General features: G+C 44.2%; 2 protein-coding genes across 2 annotated transcripts; one reads left to right on the forward strand and one right to left on the reverse strand.

Moving 5' to 3' along the window:
• Window positions 1–327: 327 nt before the first annotated feature.
• On the forward strand, window positions 328–10,098 carry LOC119365697 (serine/threonine-protein phosphatase 6 regulatory subunit 3-like). The gene is made up of 20 exons (XM_037631347.1): window positions 328–640; window positions 1,507–1,662; window positions 1,747–1,850; window positions 2,320–2,406; window positions 2,491–2,566; window positions 2,754–2,828; window positions 2,952–3,005; window positions 3,450–3,509; window positions 3,674–3,790; window positions 4,635–4,729; window positions 4,858–5,060; window positions 5,858–5,955; window positions 6,178–6,281; window positions 6,348–6,513; window positions 6,612–6,734; window positions 6,939–7,021; window positions 7,780–7,921; window positions 8,373–8,402; window positions 8,754–8,824; window positions 8,923–10,098. Exons 2-20 carry the CDS (start codon window positions 1,624–1,626, stop codon window positions 9,545–9,547), a joined length of 2,352 nt encoding a protein of 783 aa, XP_037487244.1. The 5' UTR covers window positions 328–640; window positions 1,507–1,623; the 3' UTR covers window positions 9,548–10,098.
• Window positions 10,099–10,232: 134 nt separating this feature from the next.
• LOC119365698 (protein NOI4-like) lies at window positions 10,233–11,149 on the reverse strand. The gene is made up of 3 exons (XM_037631348.1): window positions 10,996–11,149; window positions 10,649–10,900; window positions 10,233–10,560 (listed from the first exon to the last, which is right to left on the reverse strand). Exons 1-3 carry the CDS (start codon window positions 11,014–11,016, stop codon window positions 10,522–10,524), a joined length of 312 nt encoding a protein of 103 aa, XP_037487245.1. The 5' UTR covers window positions 11,017–11,149; the 3' UTR covers window positions 10,233–10,521.
• Window positions 11,150–18,118: the final 6,969 nt, after the last annotated feature.

Raw genomic sequence — 18,118 nt, forward strand, 5'->3', positions numbered from 1 at the left:
CAAAACGCACCCATCCCACCCATCCCAATCACACCGGCACGTGGGTCCCGAAGAGAGCGTGGCCCCGCACGGCAGAGACCGCGTAGCGTTTTAAAGGACCGAGGTACGTGCGGCAACGAGTGACTGTAACGCACCCACCCCGATCGCGCAAAACCTCCGGCGGCACCGAAGAGTCTAGAATTCAGTCCCTGGCAAGTGGGACCTTTGGAGCGCGGGGCCCGCGCGCAGGGAGACGGCCGCATATACCCGCACACCTGGGCGGAGACTCCCCAGCCCAGCGCCCCATGCCGCATCGAGACAGACGAAGCCCAGCAAGCAGCGGCAATAGCTGAGTAGATTATTCTCCCCAAAGTCTCTCTCGCGATCGAACCCTCGCCCCCCCGTCTCGTCTAGCCTCCCCACGCCCACACACCCCGTCTCCTCCTCCCCCCGCTCCTCATCCCGCGGCTGGCGAATTCGATCGAGGGTTTCCCCGCCGCAGGCGCCTCCGGATCCAGCTCCACGGCGCCAGCTCTCCAGAAGGGCCCCAGATCGCGTGAGAGGCTTACTCGCTGCTCTTGGCTGCCCCCTTTCCTCAGCCGCCGCCGCCGCCACGACGACCACCAGCTGGACCTCTCCGCTGCGCCTCCGCTGGCGTCCGGTGAGAAACCGCGCTCCTCCCCCCTCCAGCCGAGCTCCCGGCCGCTGCTGGGTCGGTAGTATGTACTCGTCCAGTTCGCGTCGCGGCGGGCGGTGCTCGTGATGTGTTTGGCCGCGGGCTTCGATTCGATGCGTCGGAGATGGGGGATGACAGCGGGTTTGGTTTGCGTAACTGGTGCCTAGTTGGGGGATGACAGCGGTTTGCGTTTGTGCGCCTACTTTATTGCGTGTCCGAGTTGAGTGGGTGGGGGCGGCTGTGGCGTTGTTGTGTGTATCAGTCATCCGCTTTAGCGGTTTCGCTTTCGGGGATGGTGCTTGCGGTGCTGGAGGCTCGTAGGATTCCTTTGCCTTTTTTAAGCGGTTCGGCTTTGGAGTTCGGAGATGCGGAGTGGGGAGTTTGGGGGCATGGTATCTATTTTAGCTGAGTTGATGCGCTTTTGTGCTTCACTTACCAAGTTGATGCGATCAGTCCCAGGTTCCGTAGTTTGTTGCCTTCGCCCTTTCTGCTTCGAGGAGTAGCCATGGCGCGTTGGCTGTGGCTCTAGGTGCAGTTGTGTGAGGATTTGGAGTCTGGGCATTTGGGGAATGCATTTTTGCTGTGAGTAGGGTGCTTGTGAGTAGGAGGTGCTGGTATCTGTGGTTGTGCTTGCAGGGGGTCTGTTTGGCCTCTTCCGTCCATGTTCTAAATTTAGGTTTTCTCCGTTTAGTATCTATCGGAATATCTTGAGGTATAAATACCAAAATACAAACAATGGGTCGATCGTAGTGTGTGAAGGATATGCATGTTTACTACCAAAGCTGACTCTTCTTCATCAATTGAAGTATTGAACTTATTACTCTGTCTCATCTCACAATCAACTATTTCAGGGTCTATTCTGAACTGGACATGAATCAGCTTACAAAGTGGACATCTGAGCATTAAATCTGCTTGGTTTGTGAGACTGTGAGGGAGCTGGATTCCGACATAATTTGTTATTGTACAAGATGTTTTGGCATGTACCTGGACTCTCTGCCGCATCACCGGTGAGTGCTTGCACTTTTGGTTATATCTTGTGTAGGGAACAATTTGGAGTTTTGATTTAATGGACATTTTTCTAATTCTTTCAGGTGGATACTATCTTAGACAAGGAAAATTTTAAGTTGGAAGACCTTCTTGACGAGGATGAAATAATCCAGGAGTGCAAAGCACTGAACACCCGCCTAATTAATTTGTACGTTTTCTCTAACACTGTTTCTTTGTGTTGTTTTTCCGTTTCTCCGAGCTGTATTTTAACATTTATATTTTATTTGAATCTCTTCATTTGCTGATATTGTTTTAACTTTGCTTATGTATGATTATCTATATATAGGCACTTAGTATGATTGCTATGCATGTTTCTGTGCTCAAATCCTAATATTTGTGTTAAATTTGGCCTAAAGTTACTACTTGAGCTTTGACTTGAAGTCGACTGCTTATATGATAATCTCTAAATCTTATTTGATCAACCAAATGGAGTTTCACCCTTTTAACTCAATGTTCACTGTTTTGTTACCTGGACTGGTCAATGTTTATGCTCCAGAAGATGAAAAGCCATGTATCTTTAGCAGGAAATAATGTTAATATGTATTTAGGACACTATAATTATGAGAGCACTGTATGATTATTTACAATAAACTATCTGTTCATTCTGGATGTTGTAGTTTGCGAGACAAAGTTCAAGTCGAGTTACTGCTCCGCTACATTGTGGAGGAGACACCTGAAGATGCTGAAAAGAAGAGGATATTTAGGTATAGCTAGGCCAATTTATAACACCATTTCATCCTTTGACCTAACATGAACTTTGCTCACTATGATTAGTGCCTGGTTTGCAGATTTCCTTTTATAGCTTGTGAAATATTCATATGTGAAGTGGATGTCATCTTGAAGACATTGGTGGAGGATGAAGATGTATGTCTTGCATTTAGCTTTCTGTAACCAAATTCCCTCCTTTTCAATGAAATGAAATGCAAGTCCTTTGCATTTTCTCAAAAAAATGTCTTGCATTTAGCTTTCTATTCATCTTGATGCAATAATGTTCTCTTAGCATGGTGTAATTCCTTTCTTCTGCAACTGATTAGTTGTGCTATCTGTGCAGCTTATGAATTTACTTTTCTCCTTCCTGAAACCTGACCATCCTCATGGGACTTTATTGGCCGGCTACTTTGGCAAGGTATTTATATGCACTCATTGACTAGACTACTGGGCAATTTTGGTCTCTCTCTCACTGATTAAATGGCAGTGCCCTCATTTTTATCCTGACATTTTAAGTGGACATCACTGTACTGCTTTGCAGGTTGTTATTTGCTTGATGATGCGGAAGACACTCCCACTTATGAATTATGTGAAGGTTTGTATAGTGTCATCTCTTCTTTTGTTCATCCATAATTTATCACCCATGTCAGCCATTTTGTACCTTAATTATGCATTAGTACGTATCATGTTGAATATTGGTTGTTGTATGTTTAGCATACAATTGAATCATGTGGGAGTTTATGCTGATGCTGCAGCAGCTTCTCTAGAGTAGCCAGCTTATACCAGAATCAGTGACGTAGCATGTAGTAATAGAACCAAACACTAGTCGATTACTGGAAACAGTAAGTATATTTGTACGCCCATCTTAGTTTTACAACTGTTCGAGGCTTAAACATCTGTAAAGCCATTTCTGGCATCTCCTTTTTACGTGTGTATTTTATTTATATTTGTGGAGGAGTATCCATATAATTTGTTTTCTCTGTATGTGCATTTCATTCTAGCATTTAAATTTTTGTGTGCTGTTGTTTTTCTCCTGCAGAGCCATCCTGAAATAGTTAGTCAACTTGTTGATCTTATTGGGATTACTTCTATCATGGAGGTTAGTTTACTACAATCATATTTGCCCCATCTATCAGTGGTTCCGACACTGAAAAAGCATCCCGTGGGCCTACATGCCAGTGATACACTCAGTATACTTTGTGTTTTGAGTAAGATTAATTAAATCCTCCAGAAAATTTGATAGTTTGCTGGTCCGTATTGCAGGTGTTGATTCGCTTAATCGGCGCTGATGAAACTATGTATTCAAGTTATGCGGATTCAATGCAATGGTTAGATGACATACAAGTCCTTGAGATGATTGTTGACAAGTTCAGCTCATCCGTAAGAACTAAAGATTACTTTTAGCATCCAACCATGTCTATTGTTCACCTGTACTGTTTATTGGATTTTCAAACTATTTCAAAATTGTCCCTGCTGATGTTTGTCTGCACCATGCTAACAACAACAACAACAACAACAACAAAGCCTTTAGTCCCAAACAAGTTGGGGTAGGCTAGAGGTGAAACCCATAAGATCTCGCAACCAACTCATGGCTCTGGCACATGGATAGCAAGCTTCCACGCACCCCTGCACCATGCTACTCCTTAAGAAATGATGTGCCCTGAAAGGCTAGCCTTTTGGATTTAATTGATTTCCAAAGTGCCATTGTTCTCCAAAAGCGCCATTTGTGAATTAGCTGAAAATTGGATAATCTTTTCTAGCAGAGACTCGCTCAAAATTCTACATATCACTAACATATGTTATGTATATCTGATGCCTAAGGATTGATTTGACTTGGGTTTATCTATGCTTATCCGTTACTTTGGCTTGGCTACAGCTCTCCAGTCTGAATTTTAATGACTTTAACTCTTCTTTTGAAATAAATAATCACCTTCAGATGTTAGCATATTCTGTCCAGTTTCTGGTTTACATCTGCACAATAGTTCTTGTATAGTTCTTGCTCTGCACCCATAACAATGTAAGATGTTGAACTAGTGGCCTATGCCCATGTATGTTTCACCATTCTATAGCTACACCATGTCAAATTTGAAGGTGGTTATATGTTTTCACAAGTTATGTATGAATAGCGGTCATTCTCCACTGTTGAAATTTCTCTCATTGTTTCTGGGGGATTTGCAGTTCATGCTTTTATCGTCAACGTGACTCCTTTTAATTTCCATCACAGGATTCTGCTGAGGTTCATGCAAATGCTGCTGAAATCCTATGTGCAGTGACTAGATATGCCCCTCCAGCACTTGCTACAAAAATTTCCAGTCCTAGGTGCTTAATATTTGTGCTCTCTTACATTGTAATACTAAACATGCTATCTTGTCTTTGGATTTTTGTAGTTTCATTTTGGTATTGAACACACCTCTGTGTATTCTTTTTTTTTTACTTCGCATTTGCAGTTTTGTGGGGAGATTGTTTCATCATGCTTTTGAAGATTCAAGACCTAAATCAGTGCTGGTCCACTCACTGTCAGTGTGCATATCTTTGTTAGATCCTAAGAGACTTGTATCTGCGTCCTACCAAGCTTTCCGTAGTCAGTTAAGTCATGGAACATTGGTCACTGCAAGTCCAGAAACAGTTAACGGCATGCTGGATAGCCTTGGTTAGTGGTTGCTTTAGCTATTAAGTTTGTATATCTTTTCACATGGAGAGACACTAGCTACAGTGCTTAAATGTTCATGATCTGCTGCTAGTTTTATATTATGTATCTTTCATAATCCATACTGAAATACAAATAAAACATGATACACATAATGATGGACTAGTATAATGTCAAAGAATTAAATTGAAGGACTAGTAATTCAGCATGTGCAATGCATGTTTTACAAATATCAAGAACAAGGACAATCTAAGTATCCACCAAACTGCAATGTCTTTGTTAGTCATTGACCTGGGCAATTTATTGAGAGAAGAAATGATTAAGGGATTAATATCTTTTCATGTGAAGATTAACTCACAGCCCTCATTATGAGATTTAATTCATGAGCTATTAGATGTGATTGTATTGTATGGTTGAGATCATTTGGATTCTACCGAAGTTGTACCTTTTATAGTAGCACAGATTTATATTATATATCTCTTTAGAGAACATGTTTTATATACATCTCAGAAATAACATGAATACTTTGTTAGTTATCTTTTAGTTTTAAATCCCACACAATTATTTGTGTCCATTCTTTCTACACTTGGTTCTGTTAAGTACTAAATATGAAATGCGGTCACTGCCTATATTTATTATTCCTTCCGATCCAAAATAAGTGTCGCAGTTTTGACCTAAGATCAGTTCAACCTTAGTTCAAAAGTGACACTAATTATGGATCGGAGGGAGTAGTTGTTAAAAACTAATGTTCAAAGAATAATATCCTTAAAAGTTTCGAAATTCCTGTCCATCACTTTCAGGTGATTTGTTGAAGCTGCTTGATGTTTCATCAGCTGAAAATATTCTGCCGACAACATATGGCAGCTTACAACCTCCTCTTGGAAAGCATCGCTTGAAGGTATGTGGTGCCTAATTTGTTTAGATGTACTGCTTTGAACTAGTCATGAAAACATCATGAGTGCAATCCAGGAAAAACACTAGCGTTCCTTTGTCTAATGGTCTTTGTAGACATTTGAGCTATTTTTAGTCATATGACTACTTGTATGTTTCTTTACTCTGCAAGGTAATTGCTATGCTTTCCATGTAATTATTATTGATGGTGGTTATTTTCTCTTTTCAGATCGTTGAGTTCATCTCTGTCCTACTGTCTATTGGTAGTGAAGTTGCTGAAATGCGTTTGATCGACCTAGGAGCAATCAAGCATGTTATAGATCTATTTTTTGAGTAAGTTACACACTGCAATCTGCTTCACATAATCTTGTTAAAGAGCTGACAAAGAATTCACCTCAGGTACCCTTTCAACAATTTTTTGCACCATCATGTGGAGAACATCATCGTTTCCTGTTTAGAGAGTAAACAGGATCATCTGATTGCTCATGTTCTTGATGAATGTGAACTTGTTACAAGAATTTTAGAAGCTGAGAAGAACTCTGCTCTGTCAATAGATTTAACTAAGGTACAAAATAGTATGTCACTATTGATTTCTTACTCTGAATCAGCTGATGGTTCTATTACTTTTCCCGCTGAAATATTCATTTCTTACTCTCCTTGCAGCGTACCCTATCTTCGGATGGAAGAACTCCACCAAGGGTTGGATTTGTTGGTCATATTACACGCATAGCCAACAAGCTCATTCAGCTGGCCAGCAGCAACAGCACAATACAGTCACATTTGCAGGTTTAAATTAATTGTGGATGGAAATTTGGCTACTATTTCCCTGGCTAGTTATTTATTGGATCCCTTGTGTGATGGGCACTATAGTAGACATGCAATAACATCTTGCCAAAATTTCTTTGTTTATTTACCTTGTCGCTATTATATGGCCTGCACTGAGCTTTGGTTGAGCCCATTACATTGAACTTTGTTACACTTGGATTGCAGCAAAATTCTGGTTGGACCGAGTGGCATGCTAGTATCCTAACCAAGCGTAACGCGGTAGAAAATGTTTACCAATGGGCTTGTGGGTAAGTATCACCTGACTTCTCTTTTACCTAACCATCTTCTGTAGCTCTGTATTTGCACATCATTTTTTAAATTGAATCATACGTTCTGTGTTGAGTTGTTTTTTCATGTCGCTTCCATATGAATCATAATGCTGTGCTTTGTTAAATGAAAATGATACACGTCAGTGCTGCTCTGATCTCCAAAAGCGTATTATGCATATTTATTGACTTGTCAGTCACTCACTTTTGTCAGAGGAACTTTTATCAGTAATGTTCTGTTTCTGCACAATTAGGCTGTCTGAATTGTTGATGTTGGTTGCAAACAGTTGTCATCATTTTTTGCTCCATAGCTACTGCCTACTGCCCAGTTGTTCTGCCTTTTTATTTAGATGGCCATATGACTATTCTTTATGATCAAATTACACATCGAATCTTGTGTGTATGACACTGCTTCAAAAAAACTTTCGCTACGACACAATTGCATGAAAGAAAAGTAGCGTCATGTTTCACTTTCACTTCTAATAATAATCAGTTGAAGGTGACCGAGTTTTCCTCAAATAGAGGAACCACTATTCCGGTAACCCATGCCTTGCATGCCCATATGACCTTAAAAACTTCAAAAAGGGCAAGACTAATGCAATTATGCATGCATTTCATCTATGTTTTTCTGGTGTGTTATTCCAGTGTCCAGACTTCATGTATGTGCTTAACTTACTTGCTTTGTTAAATGTCCTGCATTATATGGGGAAAGTCATCTGCTGAAATATTTCTTTGGTTAGCCGACCTACATCGATGCAGGATCGAGGTAGGGACAGTGACGACGAAGACTTCCGAGATAGGGACTATGATGTGGCTGCACTTGCTAGCAATCTGAGCCAGGCATTCAAATATGGTATTTACCCTAGTGAAGATGTTGACGAGGTCAGTATTTTCTTCTTAAATACCACTAGTTCTGTGAAGGTATAGCTAATCACTTAGTATAGAACAGTCGTATTTGATCCTTTGATTTGTCATGTAGTTTTTCAGATCTTTCATACTCATCTAATTTGTATAATGGGTCAGTTTTTGTGAGTACTTCTTTAGATCATAGAATAGTATATACGCAGACTTATTGCTGTTTAATAATGTTTGGACCAGTGTTTGTTCCAAATTCTAACATTTCCTACAACGTATAAAGCTAAAATTATGTATTAGATCTTCAGCGTATAGTGATATTCTACCGATTATGAGTTTACACAGTACTCCCTCCGTAAACTAATATAAAAGCGTTTAGAATACTAAAATATTGATCTAAACGCTCTTATATTAGTTTACAGAGGGAGTACATGCCATGTTCAGATTCATTTTAACTCTTTTGTGGGTATGTATGCAGGCTCAAGCATCACAAGAGCGGGATGATGAGGTATGCTAACCTTTGCTTGCTTTAAGTTCATGCACCATTATATACAGTATCTGATAACATGACAATATTGCCTTTTGCTTGCTTAAGTTCATGCACTATTATATACTCCCTCCGATCCTAAATATAAGTCTTTGTAGAGATTTCACTATGAGCCACATACAGATGTATATAGATGCATTTTAGAGTGTAGATTCACTCATTTTGCTCCGGATGTAGTCTCTAGTGGAATCTCTACAAAGACTTATATTTAGGAACGGAGGGAGTACTAGTATCTGATAGCATGACAATATTTATATTTCCTGTTACATGTAATGTGATTATCTTTGTTTTGGTTGTTACTATCTGCTGTAGGATGTGTATTTTGATGATGAAGCTGCTGAAGTAGTTATTAACTCTCTTCGTCTTGGTGACGCTCCTGATAGGTATTTTCTTGTCCATGCAAATTGGCTATATCTTTTCACAAGTACATTCCATTTGGTGTCGGCAAAATGAACTGGCTGATGAAAAATATGCTTTGCAGTGGCTCCCTGTTTACAAACTCCAACTGGTTCGCGTTTGATGAGGATAAAGCACTGAACGATGGCCCAGAAGCTTCCCTTTCAGCAAATTTGGAGTCGCCTTCACCAAATGTGGATGACGACGATATGGATGAAGTCATTCTTGGTGACCCTATAGATGACACAAAAGGCTCGGATTCACTTTTAGCAACCTCAGACAGGGACTTAAATGAAGGGTCTGGTCAAACAGTACTGTCAAATGGCCCCGTTGATAAATTGGAAAATGACATCAGACCATCAACTCCTGATGTAAAAGAGAGTCCAGCTGAGTGTGTTGAATGGACGGAGGAAGATGCTGAACCTGGCGAGGTATCAGAGAATACTGCTGTTCCAAGTAGAGAGGTTGGAAGTGAGAAGGTGATGGGTGCCACTGATGGCGTTATGCCCGGTACAGGACAAGTAGGAGAAGAACAAGGAAGTGAGAATTTGGTTGAATCCTCGGCTCCTGATACCACAATAGAAAAGACATTACCACATTCGCTGGATGTCAATTCAACTGGCCATTCTGAACCAGCTGATGGAAGCGCTAATGTGGAATCTCCCCTGGGTGAACAGAAGCAGGAAAAGGAGGAAAGTCAGGAGAAATAGTGGATCCGGGGGTAGCCGTATATCACAGTTTTGTTCACCATGGTGCTCGATGACGGGATGGCTTGTGATCTCATGGAGGTGCAGTGCAGGTGCTTGGGGAACCGGCGAGACCATTCTTGTCTAAATAGCTCAGGGGCTGATGTATTGATATTCTGCTGTACAATTTGCATTAGATTGCCCTGCCTTGCGCCCAAGATGCAAAAGTGGTCGCTTGAATTGAACATGGTCTAGTCGAGCTGCTCGAGCTTGTCTTGCCTCGGAATTTTTTGGAGGTCTGTTGTTATGGTGTCACTGTACTCGTCTGTTGGCGGCATATGGCGCAGCATGTTGATAAAGTAGACATCTCTTTCTTTCTGCAATCACGGTGCCGGGTTGTACTGTGTCGCGTCCGGTAAATAACTGATTATTGGTGATATCCGGTTCTGATACTTGTTCATTATTCCTCTAGGTGGTGCTATTATTAGTAGTACTAAAATTTTGACTGGAATTCAGACAGCAGATTATTATTCTCGTATGCACAATATGTAATACTATGGATACCTTTTTTGTTTTTTGCAGTGCTTTTTACTCGCTGTGTCTGTTCAAGCTGTTGATGTTTTTTATATAATAGTTTTGAAATCCAATGTCTGCCAGGTGCCAGGTGCCAGGCCAGATGAATTGTGGTGGTGCAGCGAACAGTTGGTGTTTATGGCATGATTAGCATGAACATTTGGAAAAGAATAGGGTAACAAGTCACAGGTCGTTTTACTTTACTAGTCACTTCCCCCCTTTTATTCGCCACAAATTATTCGTACATATGAACGGGAGCCATCAGTTGTCGATGATGCTCTGCACGCCAAGTGCGGCGACCGAGCAGGGACAAAAACGCCAAGATCGCCAAAAGTTCCACCGTCGCCTCCCGGAGTGCGTGCTTCTGGTCGTGGCGCGGCGAAGTATCGGATCTCTCTCACCAACGACGGCAAGCAGCTACGGCATCAGAATCGGCAGCTGGTGCAGGAGAACCAGCTCTTCTTCTGCGGACAAAAGTTCGTGGCGTCAATGCACGCGATAAACCAAAGCACGCCCGTTGCGCGCGCAGAGAACGCACGCACGTACTCCTACCTTGGACCGTTTGGGTGTCGCCACCCTGGTGTACTTGTAGCCGTAGCCGGTTTTGATGGTGCCGTAGCCGCCGTCGGCGTTCCTGAAGGCCGGCGGGATGCCCGGCCTCCCGGGGCCGGCGGTCGTCTTCTTGTCGTCACGGGCTCTCTGGAATATGACGGTGAAGCCGTCGGCCGTCGCCGGGTTCTTCACGTCCCACTCCCCGAACTTGGGCAGCGACCGGCCCTTGTTCTGCGCGTAGTGTCCGGATTTCTTGCCCACACACACGACAGGGGAACCAACCACATCAGCCACAGATCAATTGTATGTACCGCCCGAACCTGAGATACAGTATAACGTGCACGCACCGTGGGGTTCGCCATGGCCATCGAGCTAGCCCGCGCGAGTAGGAAGGATTCAGACGACTGCCCGACTGGCCGCCGGGCACGAGGCGAAGGAGATCGAAGGCGAGGAGGAAGCCGCGACCACCAGGAGAGACTCGGAGGTGGAAATGGACGGGAGGGTGGTGATCGAGGTGGAGGGGAGGCCCCTCGTTTTATACTGCAGCAGGGGAACCTCGTCCGTTCCTTTCCCGCGCAAAATAGGCTGGCGGCGTCTCCCTCGGAACCGGGCTTCGGGACTGTCCTCCCCGGCCGTCCAGGAGCGCCGTGCAAATGGACGATGCGCTGCAAACTGCATGTGATAGTTTTTTTTCCCCCCACCTCTAATAATGGACGCGACGGGGCAGGCCTCTTTTCATTCGGTTCGATGGGGCTGCTATTGGCGAGCAGAGACCGCGAGATCGTATATCTGCTGCATCTGGATCTATGCTGCGCGCCTGCCTACTGTCAGATTCTAGCCTAATTTTTTTTTGCGGGGTTAAAAGGGATTTCATTACTCAACGCATGATGAGTTCGTTCCTACAAAGCAGAGGAACATCTGCAGGCCCAGAGCGCAACCATACTGCAGTCCGGCCCTCCGAGCGTCCGAATCCAGCAAGGGTATGACTGACAACGTGCTGGTTCCTACTTACATGAGCAATAGAGTTATCCCTTTCACCAAAGAGCCTTCTAATTTCCTGAACTAACATCATATGAGGTGATCTGTCAAGAGTGGGCGACTTGATCAACCTGACTGCATCCATGCAATCCACCTCGATGTCCACTGGGAGAGTAGACCACTGAAGAGCAAGGTTCAAACCCTCATGGCATGCCAAAAGCTCAGCTTGAAGAGGTCCGGAGCAGTGTCGTATGGAGTGGCAAGCGGAGAAGACGATGTTGCCGTCGCTGTCGCAAAGGATCATATGCCGGCTCCCGCCAGGCCACCATCAGTCTCGACGAACGATCCGTCCACGTTCAGCTTGACACATCCGGCCGACGGGAGAGACCACTGGGTAATGGTGGTATGCTGCACTGGCGGTGTATGCTTGAAGAACTGTAGCCAACAGGCGGAAGCACCATTTTACCTTTGATTAAATCGGCTGTAGGGAATTGTTGGATGCAACGAAGGGAGTCCACATAACTGAGAAGGAAGCGGCGTGATGCTTCAATTGGAGGTGGTGATTTGTGGTGGACAATCTGGTTTCTTACATGCCAGCTCCGCCATAACACCATAAGCACTCGCATGCGCTCCTCTTCATTGAGCTCATACAGCAGATCAAAAAGCCACTCGGACCCCGTGTTCCTCAGCGTAGCTAGGTTCGCAGAGGCCACTGCTCCGCCATGGCGTTCCACAATGCGACAGCCAACGGACACCTGCAGAATGTGTGAAACGTGTCCTCCGGTTCCATTGCACATAGCGGACAAAGGTTAGATACCTCGAGCTTCCGTGGTCGCGCGTGACGGTTCATTTGGATTCTACTATTTCTGCGCTCCTGTGGTCGCGCGTGACGGTTCATTTGGATTCTACTATTTCTGCGCTCCTGTGGTCGCGCGTGACGGTTCATTTCTCATCGGACGACTCACATTGCAGCATACCGGGTCACCCACTTCGGATTCGTTCTCTGCCATTGATCGTAGATCGGATGCTCATCCCCAAGCTCCTCCACGCGTTGTTTAGTGCCCAGTAACTTGTCCCCTTTTCGGTTTGCTCTTCACCTGCTCCTCGAGCTGTAATGGCTATAAAGCCACCATTTTCCTTTCGTTGGAGGTTAATATGGTTGTAACCCTAGCCGTCATAGCATGCTACAGCACCTACTTCCCCTTTCTTGCAATATAAACCCCTAGCGATCTGAGGGAATCTTGCTCTGAATAGCTGAATTTCTTGTGTTAACTCTAGTTAGTGATAGCTAGTTCCTAACAATTGGTATCTAGAGCCATTGATTCTCGGAGGCAATTGGATTTGGGGTCTCACTAGGTACTCCTATAAAATCCCACTTTGAGGCTAGGGTTCCGGTGGGGGCGTGCAAGGCTTCGGGGTGGCGGACAGAGTGGCAAATATTCAGGTGCGGTTGGTTGTGCAGAACTGGTTGATGAAGAAAATTTCTTCATTGATAAAATCCCAGCTCCTGGTGGCTGATCGTGCATCACCGGCTGCGGGCGGCGGTAGCGACGACGGTATACCTTGGAGGTTTGGGAGAACAAGAAGCTCGACCAAAACCCTCCGTCCCAACCTTGTTCTGTAGTAAGGTAACTTCAACCGGTCTTCCCTTCTTTCGAGATGATGAAAGTGACAGAATCACACGAACAAATCTGGAGCTCGAATCATGAGAGCTAGATGTCAAGACCTTGCAGAGAAACCGTGAGGAGGGTACAAAGAAATTTCAGGAGTTCCAAGCTACAGTCAACAAAAAAATTTGTTACAATGCATAAGAATTTTGAGAGATACTCCCTCAATAAACGAATATAAGATTTTTTTAAGATCACTAAAGTAGTGATCTAAAAAGTCTCATATTAATTTACAGAGGCAGTACATGCTAATGTTAGGCGTTTATTATTGGACCATGAACCTGAGGATGAGGAGGAGGAACCAGGCGAGCAATCAACACAAGGGGGTGTTCACAACAAAACTATTCCTCTAGGTACAACAGGCATGCCCAAACAGCTGCCTTCTCCACAGACAGTTCCATAAAAGCATATGGTATTGGGAAGAAGTTGAATTGTATGATACTCCCAAAGTCCCCTATAAGCATCCCAATTATGGCAAATACAAACAAGATGTTGTCTGACCTCAAGAACAAACACAACGACATCATGTTGATTGTCAAGATTATATGGAAGAGGAAATTCTTGAAGTAAGCATGAGGAGGTACAGACCTCCCATGCCTATGTCTAGTAGAAGATTTCCTTTGATAGTCAAGCCTTCTAAATAGAATATCTGTGAATTTGAGGAAGAAAAGTTGTCTATTGGATTCATAATTTAGAGCAATATTTTAAAGCTCCTATAACACCCCTAGAACATAGAAGTGAATTGGACATTTCTTACCTTAAGGGCCTAAGGTGCAGTGGTGGAGGGGAATAGGGTATTATGCAAATAATGTGCCATGTCACAAGTTCTGCAACTATCTAAACCAGAGGTTTTCCATCACTTCTGTTTATGAAATCATATCTTTCCACAATTTGGCTTAGTGTTCCAGAGTGTCGAATACATTTGACAAATTGAGTAGAGCATGGATCTCATGAGAAGAGATAATCATGCCACAGCAGATATCTCGACATGAACATTTCATGCCAGTCTTGAACCTCTATATCCAGAGCTGTTGGAGTGTCTAAAAGCAAAATATATACAATCAACAATGTGGTATGCAAGAAGAATGAAAAGAGCAAGCATCCCTCAACAACGAAGACTGAAGGAAATATGCCCTAGAGGCAATAATAAAGTTGTTATTTTTTATTTCCTTATTCATGATAAAGGTTTATTATTAATGCTAGAACTGTATTGATCGGAAACTTAAATACATGTGTGAATACATAAACAAATACCGTGTCCCCAGTAAGCCTCTACTCGACTAGCTTGTTGATCAAAGATGGTTAAGGTTTCCTAACCATGGATATGTGTTGTCATTTGATAAGATGGACAAGATGAAAGAACATGCGGTGCCCCCATGTTTGGTTTTGGTAATTGATGACAATCTCTATGGACTAATGGTTTCCTTGAGTTACATTTGAAGGGTTTGTCCATAGGCTTTTCTTGGAGTCCATTTGTTGGTTTCAAGGAGAGTTTGTGATGACCACGGTGCTATTAAGGAATTATCCAAAGATCGGTCATGTGAGTGTTGAGCTTATTGCAAGCATGTCTTGAAGAATAAGATTGTGTGATCATTCATGTCCACCTTCAAGACATCATCCAAATGAAGAGAGTTGAAAAGAGTCAACACACAAAGCGCACAAGATGTACCGAGGGATCAAGTCCCATGGTATGGTAAGCATTGTCGATTACGCTTTGTGTGCTAACCCATGGTCTTCGTGAGAGTTCTTTGTGGGGTTAGGTTGCGGTGTGCAAGTTCAAGTGATGTATCACGAAGAGATCAAGTGCTTGAAGCTTGCCGTCCATTGTGGTGACAATGGACTTGTGAAGATGAGCGGAAGAGTGGCTCACCCATAGTGGAGTATGGGGGAGCAATCAACTAGTCTTCATCGAGCCAACGCAATCAAGAAAGGTGGTCCATCTTGAGGAGTAGTAGATCATCATCATCTAGCTCAAGTGGACTTTGTGCAAGGCAAAGGTTTGCCCTTGATAGGTTTTCTATTTTACTGGTCTCATGGTAGTTGTGGGAGACCGGGTTATAGGATCGATTGCCGTACTATCAAGGGGGGCTCTCGATGAGTTGCTTGATCGCATCGTTCGTAGAGAGCTCAAACCATTGCATCCTTGCATCATCCTTATTGGTTCTTGTTTGGTTCTTCTCCTTGTGAGTTTTTGAGCTTTTGGTCATTTTTATGACAAGCTCGAGTTCATCGAAAACGGAGTTCACATGCGTCTTCTATGATGTTTTCGATGTTGGAGGGTATGCTGGTTCTTCTCTATTGGAGGTTTCTCTCCTCTCTTGTTAGGTATACCTCCCTGCCTCTTCTTACTATAACCAGTCTCTGTTTTGATGCTACTCGTTGTCTTGTATCCAACAAGCTTGAGTTTGCTCAATTCGGAGCTCATTTGCAGAAGTTATGGCAGTTCTGGTTTTATTGTTACCCTCTGTTGTCTTCTCTGCAAAATGAAGGACTCCTAGTGTTGCTGATCTGGAGCATGCGGTAGTACTGCTCTCCGGAGCGGTAGTACCGCAGGCCCTTGCGGTAGTACCGCTCTGTTGGAGCGGTAGTACCGTGGCCTCCGGCCAGGCGCAGCTGCTCGAGCGGTAGTAGGGGCAGATGTAATTTTTTACATCCGCGCCGTACGCGGTAGTACCGTGCCGCGAGCGCGGTAGTACCGTGGGCTCTGGCCAGGCGTAGCAGCATGAGCGGAAGTAGGGGCGGATGTAATTTTTTACATCCGCGCCCTACGCGGTAGTACCGCTCTTCGTGTGCGGTAGTACCGTGCCGGAGTTTTGCGCAGGTCCTCCTCAGCGGAAGTAGGTATGGAAGTAATTTTTTTTACTTCCGTGCTTTCTCTACGCCTAGTGTTGCCTGCCTTACGGTAGTACCGTAGGGGCGCGCGGTAGTACCGCTCTGGCGATTCTACTGCTCGTTGCCCTGTGCAACAGACCTTCATCTGGCCAGAGCTGCACATGCGGTAGTACCACAACCTGCAACGGTAGTACCGCAGCCAACCGCGGTAGTACCGCAGCTCCCTGCGGTAGTACCGCGTCGTGCGGGCTGAGTGAGGGGATAACAGTTGGTTTTTCTCCCCACCTATAAAAGGGGGTCTTCTTCCCCATTGAGAAATATCCTTTGAGCTCGTGTTCTTCCCCCATTGTTGACCTTCTTCGAGCTTGCTAACTCTCAATCCCTCCATGGATTCTTGCTAGTTTTTGAGGGAAAAGAGAGAGCAGATCTAGATCCACATTTCCACCAATCACTTTCTCCTCTATGTGAGGGGAACCCCTTGGATCTAGTTCTTGGAGTTCTTGGTGTTCTCCTTCTTGTTCTTCCTCTCATTTTCCTCCCTAGCATTAGTTGCTTCGGTGGGATTTGAGAGAGAAGGACTTGGGCACTCCGTGTGCCCTTGCCATTGCATTTGGTGCATCGGTTTGAGTTCTCCATGGTGATACGTGGAAGTTACAAGTTGAGAAGCTTATTACTCTTGGGTGCTTGGTGCCCTTGAGCTTGTTCCTCTTGGGTGCTTGGGCGCCCTAGACGGTTGGTGGTGTTCGGAGCTCAATCATTGTGGTGTAAAGCTCCGGGCAAGCGTCGGGGTCTCCAATTAGGTTGTGGAGATCGCCCCGAGCAATTTGACGGGTACCAGTGACCGCCCCCAAGGGTTGCCAAAGTGTACGGGTTCGGTGACCACCCCCAAGGGTCACCATTTGTACGAGTTCGGTGACCGCCCTCAAGGGTCCCTTAGTGAAATCACGACATCTTGCATTTGCGAGGGCGTGAGGAGATTACGGTGGCCCTAGTGGCTTCTTGGGGAGCATTGTGCCTCCACACCGCTCCAAACGGAGATTAGCATCCGCAAGGGTGTGAACTTCGGGATACATCGTCGTCTCTGCGTGCCTCGGTTATCTCTTACCCGAGCCCCTTTACTTATGCACTTTACTTTGTGATAGCCATATTGTTCTTTGTCATATATCTTGCTATCACATAGTTGCTTATCTTGCTTAGCATAAGTTGTTGGTGCACATAGGTGAGCCTAGTTGTTGTAGGTTTTGTGCTTGACAAATTAACCGCTAGGTTTATTCCGCATTTGTTCAAGCCTCTACCGTAATTATTTTAAAACGCCTATTCACCCCCCTCTAGGCGACATCCACGATCTTTCACAAGACCCATCCATTATCTTAGCATAATGATCATTCATTTTATTGCTATTGCTTTCTTCATGTCAAATACATATTCCTTCGACTATGAGATTATGCAACTCCCGGATACCTGAGGAATACCTTGTGTGCTATCAAATGTCACAACCTAACTGGGTGATCATAAAGATGCTCTACAGGTATCTCCGAAGGTGTTTGTTGAGTTGGAATAGATCGAGATTATGATTTGTTACTCCGAGTACCGGAGAGGTATCTCTCGGCCCTCTCGGTAATACACATCATAAGCTTGCAAGCAAACGACTAAGGAGTTAGTGACGAGGTGATGTATTACGGAATGAGTAAAGAGACTTGCCGGTAACGAGATTTAACTAGGTATGTAGATACCGACAATCGAATCTCGGGCAAGTAACATACCGATGGACAAAGGGAATTACGTTTGTTGTCATAATGGTTCGACCGATAAAGATCTTCGTAGAATATGTAGGAGCCAATATGGGCATCCAGATTCCACTATTGGTTACACTACAAAAAAAGACATACCCATGACATTTTGGGCCGAAAGATTTTTTTTCTGTCATGCTTATGACACTTCTATGACGATAATTGTGACAAAACACGGTATCATCGTAGATGTTGGGGCTCCT

The sequence above is a fragment of the Triticum dicoccoides genome, chromosome 2B (genome assembly GCF_002162155.2).
Source record: "Triticum dicoccoides isolate Atlit2015 ecotype Zavitan chromosome 2B, WEW_v2.0, whole genome shotgun sequence".
NCBI classification, from domain to species: domain Eukaryota; kingdom Viridiplantae; phylum Streptophyta; class Magnoliopsida; order Poales; family Poaceae; genus Triticum; species Triticum dicoccoides.

Excerpts from the sequence above, each read along its gene's own strand:
- LOC119365697 (XM_037631347.1), top strand. The coding sequence starts at position 1,624 with ATGTTTTGGCATGTACCTGGACTCTCTGCCGCATCACCG. Across the intron at positions 2,567-2,753 it reads CATTGGTGGAGGATGAAGAT|CTTATGAATTTACTTTTCTC; the intron begins GTATGTCTTGCA and ends CTATCTGTGCAG. Across the intron at positions 3,006-3,449 it reads CACTTATGAATTATGTGAAG|AGCCATCCTGAAATAGTTAG; the intron begins GTTTGTATAGTG and ends TTTCTCCTGCAG.
- LOC119365698 (XM_037631348.1), bottom strand. The coding sequence starts at position 11,016 with ATGGCCATGGCGAACCCCACG. Across the intron at positions 10,901-10,995 it reads TGGCCATGGCGAACCCCACG|AAATCCGGACACTACGCGCA; the intron begins GTGCGTGCACGT and ends TGTGTGGGCAAG. Across the intron at positions 10,561-10,648 it reads CGACACCCAAACGGTCCAAG|AAGAAGAGCTGGTTCTCCTG; the intron begins GTAGGAGTACGT and ends TTTTGTCCGCAG.